The sequence below is a fragment of the Alligator sinensis genome, unplaced genomic scaffold, assembly GCF_000455745.1.
Source record: "Alligator sinensis unplaced genomic scaffold, ASM45574v1 scaffold84_2, whole genome shotgun sequence".
Classification (NCBI taxonomy): Eukaryota; Metazoa; Chordata; order Crocodylia; family Alligatoridae; genus Alligator; species Alligator sinensis.
The window spans coordinates 443,605-458,426 of NW_005842247.1; the positions used below are offsets into that span (position 1 = coordinate 443,605).

The 14,822-nt window shown below is 39.6% G+C and overlaps 1 protein-coding gene across 1 annotated transcript in view; it reads right to left on the reverse strand.

The window, feature by feature from the left end:
- The window catches only part of FLT1 (fms related tyrosine kinase 1), a 150,533-nt gene that overhangs the window by 47,157 nt on the left and 88,554 nt on the right, over positions 1–14,822 (reverse strand). Inside the window, exons 13-15 of the mRNA XM_025208711.1 lie at positions 11,926–12,213; positions 6,864–7,010; positions 2,945–3,076 (exon numbers count right to left, since the gene is read on the reverse strand). Of these exons, the coding sequence (XP_025064496.1) occupies positions 2,945–3,076; positions 6,864–7,010; positions 11,926–12,213 (567 nt within the window). The remainder of the gene's footprint in view (positions 1–2,944; positions 3,077–6,863; positions 7,011–11,925; positions 12,214–14,822) is intronic.

Here is a 14,822-nt window from a genome sequence, read left to right on the forward strand (position 1 = left end):
TCATTTAAGAGAACACTTTTTTCCATTTGAAGGTGCAAATGTTGCCTCACTTAGGAAGTACATTGTTATTTATTCATTCGATTTCTACTCGGTTCCCTTTTCAGTTCTTAAACTGAAGGCGAATTGATGGCTTGTACTGACATATTTATGAGTACAGCTCTTCCACAGACTGTCCTACATGTGTGACTTCCAAACCAAACAAGGAATGTGATTATTTAAAGAAGCCACTTGTATTCCACAGTCCATTCATCCCTTTCTGATACAAAAATAACACATTGTTTTATTTATAAGTATAAGAACTTTTCAAAGGAAATAAAAAGAGCAGACAGTTTCCTTCCTGACTAATTCACAAACCACTTTTCCAATCTGTTAAACATAGCCATGGACATGAAACATTGGCCTGGCTGTCTTTGATATGCTCTACTGTGCTTGTAGAGTGACTGCATGCAAACAGAAAGTTTTGTTATTTTTTCTATCATCAGCAGAAATCATGAATTTTCAAGGAAGATGAGAATGCAGCGAGGCTAGAGATGGATCTAGATCAGAATGCTGCTCCCAGAGCTCCAGGCTCAAAGCCAGGCTAAATCACTATAATTCCTCTTTAGTTAGCGCCACAAAGGAGAGAGAGTTGTTCATGTTCTGCTGATCACTGCCTGAGGAGGTAAAAAGGAAGCACTCTTCTTTGACCATCGGTCCACTTGCTAAGGCCACAAACACTTCATGTAGATAGGTGGGAGAGAGGTTGCCAGTGCATTTTCCTTGACCATATTTTTGAAGTGGCAAATAAAATGATTCACATCTTTCCTAATCCAGATTTCAGAGATGGGAAATCTTTAACGCAGTGGGATCCATTTTCTACTTGGCCACTCCCACCATTCAGTAGTTCCATCTATGGTTCATGCAGGAGGCTTGACCCAACAGGAATCCACTATTTCCTTTCTTCAATAAATCAGATAATAAGGAGAGACTGATTGCCCAGAAGTGTTCCCACACATTTTTTGTGGAAACAGTAAATAGCAAAATACAATTACATTTAATATTCAATACAAGACAACATCACATTGACCAGAAAAAGTAGTTTTTCACTAGGATATATTCTTTAATACATGAGAGCTGGCACTCAAAGACCAGTTGTTTTTCAGAATATCCCCTTTACATATAACATTATTCAGAGGGGCAGTATGTCCTTTGTTTATTTGTATATAGCCCAGATCATGAGCTCATGTACATGCCTCTGACTTCTTAAAGTGATAAATACACATACCAAAAATGATACCGCAAGACAGCTGAAGGACTTGCAGCTCAAAGTCAGTACTGATTTGCTTAGATAGCTGTGGTGTGTTAGTACCCAAACAACCAGGAATGTGATCCCATTATATTTTAGGAGCTGTAAAAACACAGACAGGAAGACATGATCCCTGCCTGGAAGTGCTAATATTCTGTGTAATGAAGATGTTTGGACTATTTTCCTTGGAAGGGAGATGAATAAACAAATACGAATTTACAGGTTAATGCCTGGTCTGAGAGAAGTTAAATCTGTTCTCCCTGTCTCAGGAGAGACATCTAACAGGATATTCAACAAAGCTGAAAAGTAACAACTTTAAATGTGACCAAAGACAATACTTTCCATACAGGGCACAAATAGTCATGGAACTCACCACCACAAGATCTCACTGAGACTAAGAGCTGAGCAAGTCTGGGAAAAGGACTGGGCAATTTAAATGAACAGCATGAGTCTCCTGAGGAGGGGGAATAATAATAATAATACCTAGCTCTTACAGTAACTGCCTATGAAAATTATGTGACTATCGTGGGTAAAGTCCTCTGGCTGGATTTAGCAGCCCATTTTGTATTAAAACCAAGAAACTGAAAATACTAATGTCTCATTCCTCTAAAAGTAACCTGAGTTGGGGAAAATGAATGAGCAGGAATTGTTTTGTTTCTTATGCTAAATTTACATCTACCTTCTACCCTGACCCTCTCTTTGTTGGGTTGAAGCAATTCCTCTTTTCAAGTCAATATAAACACATTCTTAGTTAGCATTTCCTGCTGGGCTTCCTTTGCAACCTGGTGCATTTCCCTTGTTAAGACTTTCTTCAAATGGCTGCATTCAGAAATCTCAGATGCTTAGAATGCTTCTTACCTGCCTTTGCAGTTTGTAATGGAGACAGAGAGAAAAGCAGATGGAAAAGGCAGAAGTATATCAATAGAGAACAATAATTTAGAGCAGTCATTCTTAACTGGGGTACCACAGTTACCAGGGGTATCACAACACCAGTACCACTACTGCCACCACTGTGGGGTGAACCTACCCTGTATGCTTCTGTTTTCAGGAGACACACTGGAACCAAACTGAGAAGCAGCTGCAGCAGAATCAGTGTGTCTATATGTAGGCAGCATCATATAATGCAGACAGGTGCAGCTTTCTCCTGCAGCTGCTTCTCAGTTTGACTCCGACAAACTTCCTGAACATAGAGGTGTGTGGGACAGGAACACATGACACACACACTTCTGTTTCTAGAAGACACTGCAAGGTTGGACTGGGAAAAACTGCAGCAAGAGCATAGCCACTGTAGGAGATGTGCAGCACAATGACCATGTTATGACACCCTCTTAGCCAGCCTCCTGTACCTCCTGAGCCCTTTTGTCCATGCCATCATCCTCTCACTCCCTCAGCGTTCCCCACATGCTGCATGTACAATCCAGCACCTTGTCCCTCTGGCCAGAGATCCCAGACTGTCCCTTACAACCCAAGGTATCAATAGTAATAACATATTCATGAATACTAGACTTATATTTATATTATAATTCATGATCTATGTATATTAGTCTTTCTAATGAGGTGCCATTACATTCTGAAAAGTTTTGGAGGGGTGCCTTGAGTCTGAAAAGGTGAAGGACCCCTGACTTAGAGCAATGTTTTATTTATCATGCAATGATTTACCTTGTACTGTGACATAAGCTGCACTCTCCACGGAGCCTTTCAAGTTGGTGGCTACACACTGGTAAAGTCCCTCATCCTCCTCTTTGACTCTTTCAATAAACAGCATTCTGCCTCCTGGTCCTAAAATTATTCCTGTGAAATGAAAGGTTTTTAAATAAGCAGGAGACAGAATCTAAACAAAAACAGCTGCTTCTGTAATGCAATCTTTTCCTGATTATTATGTGTTCAGAAAATGAAATCTGAATTATGGACCAGACAGTGCAATGTTATCTGCATAAAAGTCAAAGAAGTTTGAATATTCTGGGAGTTTGTTAGAAACTGATGTGTGTTCAGTATTTGTATTAGTAAATAGGCTCAGTCTCCGAAAATGATCCTGAAAGCACTCATTACTGTATGCAGTGCTTAGTACTAAGATTAGACCTTCATCTAGCCAAGTAATTTTAACATGATATTAACTTTAAACACCAGAAGAGTCTTATGAAGTCAATAATATTTACTGATATGCACATTAGACATCTATGTAGTTGGCTAAATCAGGGCGTTATTAGTACAACACCCTTGACTAGCTTTAGTCCAGCACCCTGCCATGCACATGCAGACAGTGCTATGATTTTGCAGGATAAGGTCCTGAATGTATCTTGGTACTTGCTATTGGTGTATGCGTACCAGTACTGTAACTAAGGGTGAGTGAGCAAGGCACTAGTGGTAGGCACTGACCTAGAGGGGGTACAAGAATGATGGCCAGCCTAGCCACCATTGATGACCTGGCCACTGGCACTGCCCAGCCACTACTACTCAGGGTGCAGAACTTCCTAGTTACACCTCTGATGAGGATGTTGTGAGTTAATGATGGGAACTGGTAAATGCTGTGAGATTTCTTTCCAGTTTACTTTCATTATATAATAATTGAAGATACTCCAAACAAGAAACTTGAACACAAACCTACCCAGGTTTTGTGATGAGAGACTGGGTTTTATATTCAGATTGCTGTAAGCAAAGCCCAGAAGTGTGAGATATGGAGACACCTTGAGAGCATGGGTGACTGGTCCCTCCTGAGTCTGGGGGAGGCTCCCGCAGAAGCCAGTGGTGGCATCAGCGGCAAGGACAGGGCTCACGAGCACCTGCAGAAGCTGCCGGCAGCATCAGCAGTGGGAACGGCCCTATCAGGGGGGGCACATGCACCCCCATGGCACCTTTACCAGTTGCCTATGCCTGAGAGACAGAAACCTAGGAGACTCCAAACTCAACTTTACACATCACACATACTTACTGGGGAGCCAGAGCTCCCCTTCCTGGAATGTATCCCAGCTCCTTTAATTTTCTTTTGTAACCAAGCCACTTGTAGAGTTTTGTTTCATTCTCCTGTTGTTGAGTACAGGTCTTTCCAATTCCACCATCTCTGGGCTTCAGAGGTCTTCTCATGATCTTCAAACAATACATAATCTGTATGACACACCCAATTCCACCACCTCCTGTAATTCTAACCACTGCTCGTCGCAGCACCCTGCAAGCATAGCTATTCCTAACTCACCCTTGACAAGTACTTCTTCAATCTCTTCTTGAGAATCTCCAATGAAGAAGATTCCACAGCTTCCCTGCACTGAATGTTGAAGCAGTGGAACAGACTAAGTGAAAACATTTTTTCCAAATATCCAATCTTTGTTGCAATATCATGTGTCCTACTCTCTGTTGTGAGGGGGGAAAAAAGAGTTCTCCCTCTTTTCTATGGCAGTCCTTAAGGCATGAATGCCATAGGCCCTTCCCTCTAGGATGGGTTGGGGCAGGCCAACGGGCTGAGGCCAGGCATGAGGTTGCGCTCTGCCACCGCTGCCATGGGCTGGGGGGCCGTGGTGTGATACAGGGGTGAGGGGTGGGCCAAGCACTTCAAGGATGGAGAGAGCCATGGAGCAGTTGAAATGGTTCATCAGGTCCCTGCACTGTGTCTGCACCGTGGAGCTGCCCGATGATTACAGAACTGCTGTCTACACCTCAATGCCAATGGTTAAGGCTGATCAGCACAGGTCGGTTTCAGAGCTACTGTCAAATTCAAAATTTGATGTCAATTATGCTTTTGGAAGGGTGAAGAGGATCTTGCTTCATATTACAGCAAAACTTTTCAACATGTTCATCAATGATTTGGATTCAGGTATTAAAAGCGAGCTAGCAAAGTTTACTGATGACGTCAAACTATGGGGGAGTGTGGTTACTCTTGAAGACAGGCTGGCAATACAGGCTAACCTAAACAGACTTGTGAGGTGGGCAGACTTCAACCAGATGTCATTTAAGACAAAGAAATGTAAAGTGCTCCATCTGGGGAGAAATAATCCACAACACACTTACAGGCTCAGCAGCATTACGCTTGCTAGCATCACATCTGAACGAGACCTGTGTGATGTGATAGACAACAAAATGAACGTGAGCCACCAATGCAATGCTGTAGTTGGCAGAGCTAATGAAACACTGGCATGCATCTACTGAGGCATCTCAAGCAAAGCTAAGATCCTCCTACTCTACTTGGCCTTGGTGAGATTGCAGTTGGAGTTTTGCATCCAGTTCTGGGTGCTGCAATTCAGGAAGGATGTGGAGAAGTGTGAGAGTCTAAAGGAGGTCCACATGCATGATTAAAGGCCTAGAGACCAGGTCATACGAGGAGAGGCTGAAAGACTTGGGACTGTTCAGCCTGGAGAAGAGAAGACTCGGAGGGGACTTGGTGGCAGCCTATAAGTATATTGAGACGTACATCAGGGCCTAGGGGAGCATCTGTTCACCAAGGCCACCCAGGGGAGGATAAGAAATAAAGGGCACAAGCTGATTGAGGATCACTTTAGGCTAGACATAAGGAAAAACTTCTTTACAAGTTGGGTGCCAAGGGTTTGGAACAGGTCCCCCCAGAGGTGGTACAGTCACCCACCCTGGCAATCTTCAAAAAATTTCTTGATGCCCATCTTGCTGGGGTCATCTGGTCCCAGTGGTCTTTCCAGCCCAAGTGCAGGAGGGCTGGACCCAATGATCTGTAAAGTCTCTTCCAGCCCCTAGCATCTATGAAACTATCATGTCCCTCTTTTAAGTGCCTTTTTTCCAAGCTGAATATACATATTCCTTTCAACCTCTCCTCATATAACTTGTCTTCCAAGCCCTTTATAATTTTTTCACCTGCCTCTGGACTCTCTCTAACTTCTCCACATCCTTTTTAAAACTGCCCAAAACTGCACACAGTACTCTAAATGAGACCTAGCCAGTATCAAATAAAGGGGCATTATCGCCTCTCATCTATTGCTCCTGTTGATGCAGTCCAAAACTGCATTTGCTTTTTTTGTGGCTGTATCACACTGCAGAATCTTTCTCTAATTCTCTAATCCTTCACAAAGTCCTTCTCTAAACAGAATGCTGTCTCAACATTTGGGAAATGGAAGTTCAAATCCTGTGCTACCAGAAGCTTGTGTGTGACTGTTTGCAAGTTACTTAGCCTCTGTTCCTCAGCTCTCCATCTATAAAATAATGTTTCCTTGCTGCACAAGGATTTGAGGAGGAATAGATAAACTAAACAGTGGGTACGTCTACACAAAACGCTGACTGCGCCGTAGCTACAAAATATGTGCAGTAGCGCATCACAGCATGGACAGTGCTAATATGCTACTGCACGGTATTATTAGACTACTGCACAGTAGCATCTCCTGAAAGTTGTTTGCCAGCACTACTGTGCAATAACTCTGGTTGATGCACTTTTATTTCGTACTTGCTAATACAAGTACGAAATAAACACTCAGTAACAACCGTGTAGTAGCGTCTCATGTAGACACACCCATTGTGAAGTATTTGGGTACCAAAGGAATAGAGATATCCATCTTCCATAGAGATATCTATCTACCATACATGTAGAGCAGCTATAAGAGAAGGTAAAAAAGGACATTGCTCTCACCTGGTTCTTCATGTATTTCTTCATGGTTTTTAAACCAGAATATCTGGGGCTCTGGGATGCCTTGCACTTGACATTCTAATGCAGCAGAGTTGCTGGAGTTCACTGTCTGATCACTGAGGTTGCGCAGGAGGGATGGGGCTTCTTGAGCTATAAAATAAAATGATACTTCAGTTATTACATGCCTGAAAACATCTGTTTAAAGTACAATCTCTTGTAGGGCTGCTTTAAAGTATCACAATGTGAAAGCTACCTGGAGACATTCTACTAACATAATTATTTCCCCATTCTAATTAATATTCTTATTTACAAAAGAGCTTTTAATGTGACCTGGTGATTCCTTCTAAATTAAAAATTATTCCCCTTAATCAATTGTAATTGGGCATTATAGCAGTCATAATCCAAGTGATTTAACAAGAGATGCTTTTTTCAGATATTGTGTTAAAGTATCTCTGCATTTTCTTACAAACAAAAGATAAATAATCTACATGGGAAGACGTTATCTTCAGGAGAATCAAATTATAAGGACAAGTTTTTTAATGGGTTAGTGGAGTTAGTCTTTAAACAAGAATATTTTTGCATCAGCGATAGTTTTATGCAATTTTCTACTGGATGTGTACATGAAAGAAAGCTTCATTATTTATAAAACTGTGAAGATCAACATTATTATGAGCCTTTGGCAGTAAACTATCATACTACAAAACCAGAGTTGTCAGCACTGAATCACAGAGCACTAGGCATCAGTCTGCATAAGTTCTTTAGTTTTTATATTACACAAACACTTAAGAACTAACCAGACAAAATTGAATTTGTAAGAAATGTATCTGTTTTCCCCAGGTAGTGTCCCCATCATAAAATACAAGTTCCTAAAACAGCAACTTGAGAGGTAGAAGCTGGGTTCTTGAATTTTACATTGTATCACAATATACAACTCCCCCTTTACAATAGTCACTATTATCTGTTAACATTCATACAAATGTGATAAAAATCAAATGTGATGACACAATATTTATTGCAACAACTGTCTTGAAAGTATATTGTATACTGGACGTACACCCACAATGTGCTCTGATTCTGTACAAAATGAACATTCCAATCAAGGATAAAGGAACCCCAAATAAGTTTTAAAACACAGCATTAGAGTCATCTCTGTAATAAGAGAAACAATTGACACTAATGTTCTTTTCCTCATCATCTCCCAAACCATACATTTCTTCCCTCCTTTTTCCACAGAACTGAGGCTGTAATGACAAAGATCAGGATCTCTACAGCACTGTCAATCATACAGCACAACTTTCTGCCACAATTGCAACTTCTTATAATATCCTTTTTGTATTTTGGTTTTGTAAAGGTTGAGCAAAAGCCGGTGCATTATAGATTTTCTTGAATTCCCAGTTCCTCCAGGAATTGCTTCACTCTGAAATTTTTCTTTCAAGGAAACTTCCAGGATTAGAATTTACTAATGTACTAATAAAATAAGAAACTCTTCGGTGGGATGAGAGACAGCAAAAAAACTTTGTCAAATATTTTAACAGCAATAAGACACATTCTTTACTGAGTGTATTATATGCTTCCTAGAGATTGGCCTTCATTATCTAACAGGTGTTTCTATGCTTACTATAATTCTATTATCTGATTTTGATGAAAAACTTTAAATAAAGCTAGTCTCCTATGTATAATGTGTAATATATAAAAGCAAGGGCACTGAAAGTTTTCCACCATTACCCCTTGAAGTCAAGTTCAACACACCCATCCAGCATCTCTGAATGATGCATTTTATCTGTAAATTCCTTGGGACAATAACTCTTATAGCTTACAGTGTGCAATTAGTCTGTTGTCATTCTATAAACAATGCCAGCAGATGAAGCTTAGAAGTTGATCTTAACCAAATCTCTATCAAATTATATTATCAACAATGTTTTCTCCCAGCCAACAAGATTACTCTCTTTTCAGCTATGGATCCATGAGATTTACATTCAGTTTCCCATTTTTCCCAAACAAGCTGACTAGAAAATTTTCTGGTTCAAGTGTTATATTTATAAATGATTATAGTAAAGCAAGAATGCCATGGCATTCAAAATAAAGTGTAACAAGATGACAGAATAAAGGCAAATCACACATTTTGTAAGTTATTTTTGATTAATTTTAATTTGTTTAAAGCCATACACTAAAGCTGGGTTTTCATAATGAGAAAAAATACCTTGGTTAAAACTTAGATCCAGTCATCATTCACACATTTTAATAATTTCCTTGGCACAACTGGATGGTTTTCAAGGACATGGCTTTGCTGTTTCAGACCACCTGTGTCTTCTGTTTGCTACTGTAGGTAAGCTATACAATAGGATGTTTTAAAGCACCCAATATTGGTGTAACTCTCTTCCAGTCAAAGTCAATGGAAAAATTTCAATTAGATACACACAGAGCTAAGTCAATGGTCAGTGCTTTTGAGCATTCTTCCCCTATACTGAATATTGAGTATCATACTCATAGTCTCCATATCTGACTGTGAGGCCATAAACATAGGATAATGGACCAATTCTGCGCTCAGGTTTTTTTTCTAAAGAACCGCATTGTATGCAGAAGGTGGTCCAGGAGATTTATGGGATGCTACAAAAAGCAGAAGAGCACAGTGACTGTGAAAGAAAAATCCCTATTTCAAAATGAGTGTTGGCATTTGGAAAAGCACTGAAATGTTATACAGCTTGTAGTTTCACAACCTTTTACCCTCTTCAGCTTCTGGGTGTTTAGCTTGTTTGGTTTTATTAAGAAGTAGGACAATATAAATACACAGTTTCATTTAAATACTTTTTTAAAGGAATATCATCTTAAATTACAAGTTTTTCTCCCCAAGTAATGTGCTATTTAACGGAACTTACACAAACTTCCAGAACGACAAGATTCTCCCGGTTAGCTGGCAAGATCAGCAGTGACCATGTCGCTTTTTTTTCCTCCCACTCTGGCCTTCAGTTGTGGAACCCTTTCCTCACACAATTTAACTGAAGTTCTTCTATGCCTGCCAAGACTGGACTTAGGTAGGGGCACTTGCTCAGCATTGTACAGTATGGCTGTTGGAGCACTGGCCATAGACTAGGAAGTGGCTACCAAGATGTCTCCCAGGCCAATGTGGTATACATCATCACTCAACAATTCCACAGAGAGACATTTCTAATCTCCATCATATCATTTTGTGACCCAAACTCTTATCACATGGTTGTTGCCAGCAACTGACTGCTACAAGCAACTGCACTATGATTTTTCTGAACACTTTCAAATACAACAGGACAAGCTTTCCCCGTTTTGACAGTGATTACCAATTATTCCACTAGCTTTTTAAGCATGTAAGAGAAACCCAAGTTCCTTTGCAAGAACACATTGTTTCTGGAAGCCATCATACTAATAATGAACAAAACAGCTACCGTATGCAAGAAGGCTATAGGTGACATTTCAAGATACAAACGATTATTCTTTTCTTTACTCTGACAACTTCCAGGTTATCAATTGTTTTCTAAGCATTTTAGGCTCCATGCAACTGGCATTATGGGGAAATGCTATTGTTTACCCTTTCACACTTGACAAAAGCAATTCCCACGTGAAAGACAAGTTTAGCCGTGGGACACAGTCCCAATACCTAAAGGAGGAAATAGTCTGGTGAGTTCCCAAGCACAAAAGTTGTCATGTTGTCACCCTCTATTTTAAAAGCACAGGCACTTTGTTCCTTTGCTGAAACTATTTTGGTCACTTAGGTTGGTTTTGTTATGGCTTATGTAAATCCTATATAAGTGATCAATCATAAATGAAACCAAAAATAATAAAGGCTATGGATTGTAAAAAAATAAAGTTATCAGATCTATTAAAAATAGTAACTTCTTCCTTATACAGAATTTATAATACACAGACACTCCTCATAGCAAAATCATGAAGAAAAGGAAATTCTTAAGAGGAAATTTAGATTATCCTTAGTTCTCTTTCAGTAGTTTGACCATTTCTTAATCCCCATAATAAATCCTATTTTCATTTGCATACCAAAAGGAAAGGGTGTCTTTTAATGGCCTTAATTTTAAATTTAAATTAGGAAAAATGTATTAAACATTTTGATGTAATGCCTGTAAACTTGTCAATGGGGTAACTGTAGCACTTCTCATAATGAAATAATTATAACATTGCAGATTCCTGTATCTTCAAACAAGTTTGTGCCAGGCACAAAATTCCCACTGATATCAACAGGCCTTTACAGTAGTACAGTAATTATTTTTAAACACTGACCAACACAGTCACTGGAAGACTACCTGGATTTATTTGGAGGAACATGAATCACATCAGTTTTTAATTTTTCATTATTATAAATGATATAATAGGTATGTGCATCATATCAGCATATTTATTTCTTTTCTGCACCCCCAGGGCCTTCCTTGAGAAGATACTTTTAAGATTAATGCACTTAGTATAGAAAATTATTTCAAATAAATAAGCATTAGAACTTGCTCAGCAGGTAATATTTATAAATCCATCAAGATCAGATTAAAATAGAAATCTGTAGTCCAGTCAGTCTCAAACTGAGTTGTGCTCATTCTGCACTTTAAAGTTAAGTTATTAAATGTCCATTGTTGACTGAAAACAGCAGTTTTTAAAGTTAATCAGTTTATGCAGCCTTGCCACTTTCGAAGAGGCCGGTATCAGAGTGGAAGAAAAGACTGGTCCAAAGTTTTCATTATCAGTCAGTAGGAGACAGCAAGGGACAAAACCCCACATCATACAAAATGCAGGATAGGGGATCTTCCAAACCCCAGCTTCCACCAACTTTGTCAAAGCAGAACAGACCCGTCTGAACTGAACTGGATGCCCATGAGTTATGCTGCTACTCCTATGTCCAAACCCATTTTTGGAGGTGCACCACCTCAGAGCCTGAAAGGTAGCAACAGTAATAAAAATCGAGATGATATGAGACAACTGTTACTTTTTTAATGAGTCCTTTAATGTTTTACATTGTTTTGTGTTGTACAATCATTCCTTGTGTTTTTATATCTGGGGATCCGAGAGTAAACAGCCTTTTTGTTGCAGTGCTCACCTCTAATTGTAAGGTCTTTCTTTTGAAGCACTTCTTTTCCTGTGTATATGTTCCGCGCTTTGCAGGTGTAGGTGCCTGAGTGTTCCAGGGAAACATTCTTGATGGTGAGAGGGAGGGTAATGGAGTACTCCTTAGGGAGAGGTTTTTTTGCTTTTGTTTGATTAACTGTCCTTGGTAAAATCCAGGCAATGTCTTTGTACAGGAATTTGCTGACCGAACAGGACAATATCAGGTTCTCTCCTTCAATGGGCATTTTTTCCAACTTAATGTGAAATCCATTTGGTACATCTGTCAAAAATCAAGAACACTTTTAGTTTATAGGAAAATATTGAGTCAAAAGAAATCATTTGCTCTTTTCCCTGTAAGCAGAAAGTTTGTCAGCTGGAAATATTTAATGTCTTCCTTCTGGAGTCTCTAACCTTACTTCTTCTGCAATGGACCATGTCTATGCTTGTCATTTGTCCCACAAATACAATACACTTCACTTCTACTGGACACACTGGCCTGATCTACAAGTGGCATAAATTGATGTTGCTCCTGTGATTTCACTTAAGCCAAATGATTTGTTCTAGCTCGGGGTTTGGCTCATCAGGTAAGGACATTCTAAGAGAAAGTACCAAAGACTTTAAAGAGGGAACATTTGCAGTCGTTACAAAGTGAGAGCTATCTTCTTTCAACTATAGCTGGTGAAACTGTACAAAGAAGTAGAAGCATTTTGGTGAACACAAGCAAACAGAGCAGTTCTGAATCTTCTTGTGATTCATGACTATTGAGACAACTGGCTGGTATTCATTGAATACGTCCAGATCCTGAACATGTTATGAGATTTGATGCTGCCCCACTGAAGTCAAGGTGTTACACCACTGACTCCAGCGACAGTAAGAGTAGTGTTCTGGAATAAAGTCAACTTAAAGCTTCTGTTCTGAATGTTAGTGTCTTTAATTTAATTGTAGCTACTATTCTGTATACTATACTATGCTGTTTAAATTGTTTCTTACTCTTTTCCGTACAATTGACTTACAGAACTTGATGACATAGAAGGGTTCTTCCAATTGTTTCAGTTGTTTATTTCCACTGCCCTTGACTGAACTTTACTTGAAATCTTAGAGATGGGGACAGTGCCTAGTACTCATTTTTAGCATTCTGGTTTCCTCCTTTATGGTGTGGAATTATTTTTCTTAATGCCTGCTTGTTCTTGACTTGATGCATAAAATCTTCTTGACAAAAACCTGCACTCAACACTGGGCACATCTACACTTGTTATTAATGTGATTGAATAAATGCCAGTGCAGTTTGCACTAGAGTTTGTTGCTCCCAGGCACTGCATTTGCACATGTGCCCGAGACCACAGCACACTGAGCCAGGTCAAAGCAGCCCCAGCTGGCAGAGGGCCCAGGGTGTCACCCTTCCAGACTGGGGCTCCTTCAACCCAGCGCAAAATGCTCTGGAAGGGTTGGCTGGTGTACCAGAGTGCTCCACTGTGGGGCACATTTTCAGGCAGCCTCCACACTGAAGCACCCTTGTGCCCCAGCCAGCCCTGTCAGCATCTACATGTGTGCTGCAGCATACTAAATGCCACCGCCACAGGATAGTAATTATATTTACAAATACAAACCTATGGCAGCGTTTAATAGTTTACTGTGGCATAATACGGCCACACATGTAGATGCTGAGACTTTACTGCAGAGCTAATTAGGCAACGCTGCAGTAAATGTCTTGTGTAGACACATCCACTGTTCTCTATATTGAGTTTGGATTTGTTATGCTAACTTTTGGGTAAAGCACCTCAGGATCAAAACCCTGGATTCAAATTCTTTTCAACCTTGAAGTGTTAAAAACCAAAGAGGGAACTTGAATAATTTTGTGGTTTAAGACCTTCTTCATTGTTGCAATGGAAAGAAAATGTATATTATCCATTCAGGTGTTGCATACAAATGTTAAAGATTAGGTGACTGCCAAGGATACTGGAATGGATGTTAAAACCTGTGCAAACACTTACTTCTCTTACAGTCCTACTTGGTAATCTGGCCTTCTCTCTATTGCTCATTCTCAAAGTTATATTTAGAAAAGTAACCCCAAATCCACATTTTTCTGTGAATATGGTGGTGTTTCATTCTAATCACAGAAAAATATGGATTTGGAGTTACTTTTTTAATCCAAACATTGGAGGTTTTTTTAAATCAGAGAAAACCAGGATCCCTGGTCATAAGGAAAACTTTAATTTAAGGGATGAGAATCATAAAATCATAGAGTAGAATCACAGAGCTGGTAGGATTTGGAAGGGACATCTAGTCCAGCTTTCGCACTAATGCAACATGGTTTCTAAACCATTTCAATCAGATGACTATGCAGCCTCTTGGTAACACTTAGAGGAGGAGATACCACAAGAGAGTGAAAAACTAAGAAGTATGGGGCTGTATTCAGTGTGGACAAGCAATTGTAGCAACTTCTTTGATTTACCTAGGCTTACATGAGGCAAGATTCTGATCTCATTCAAATCAATGCAAGTCAGGAGCTACTGAGATCAAAATTTTCCTTTGGGATTATGTTGGTTTTGTGATACAATATCAGGTCAAATTCAGACCTATTGTAAGGAGATGCAATGATATCAATGGATCAGACTCTTGTCTCAAATATATGATCTGCCTCAGTTTCTGCACCACCTTTGCAGTAGACCTAAATTTGGCCCAGTTTGTATCAAGAAATGTCAACCTATCCATCTGAAATATTGCTACATTTTTACTAATGAAAATGCAAATACTCTATAAAAGCTGGGAAAGGCCAAACAAAAATCTGAAGATGTAATTAAAGTTCTCTCTGAGAATCAGAGGCAGATGGCCTATATCCAGTGTAAAAAGACCTCAGTATAACTTCAGTATTACTTTCATGTTGTCATA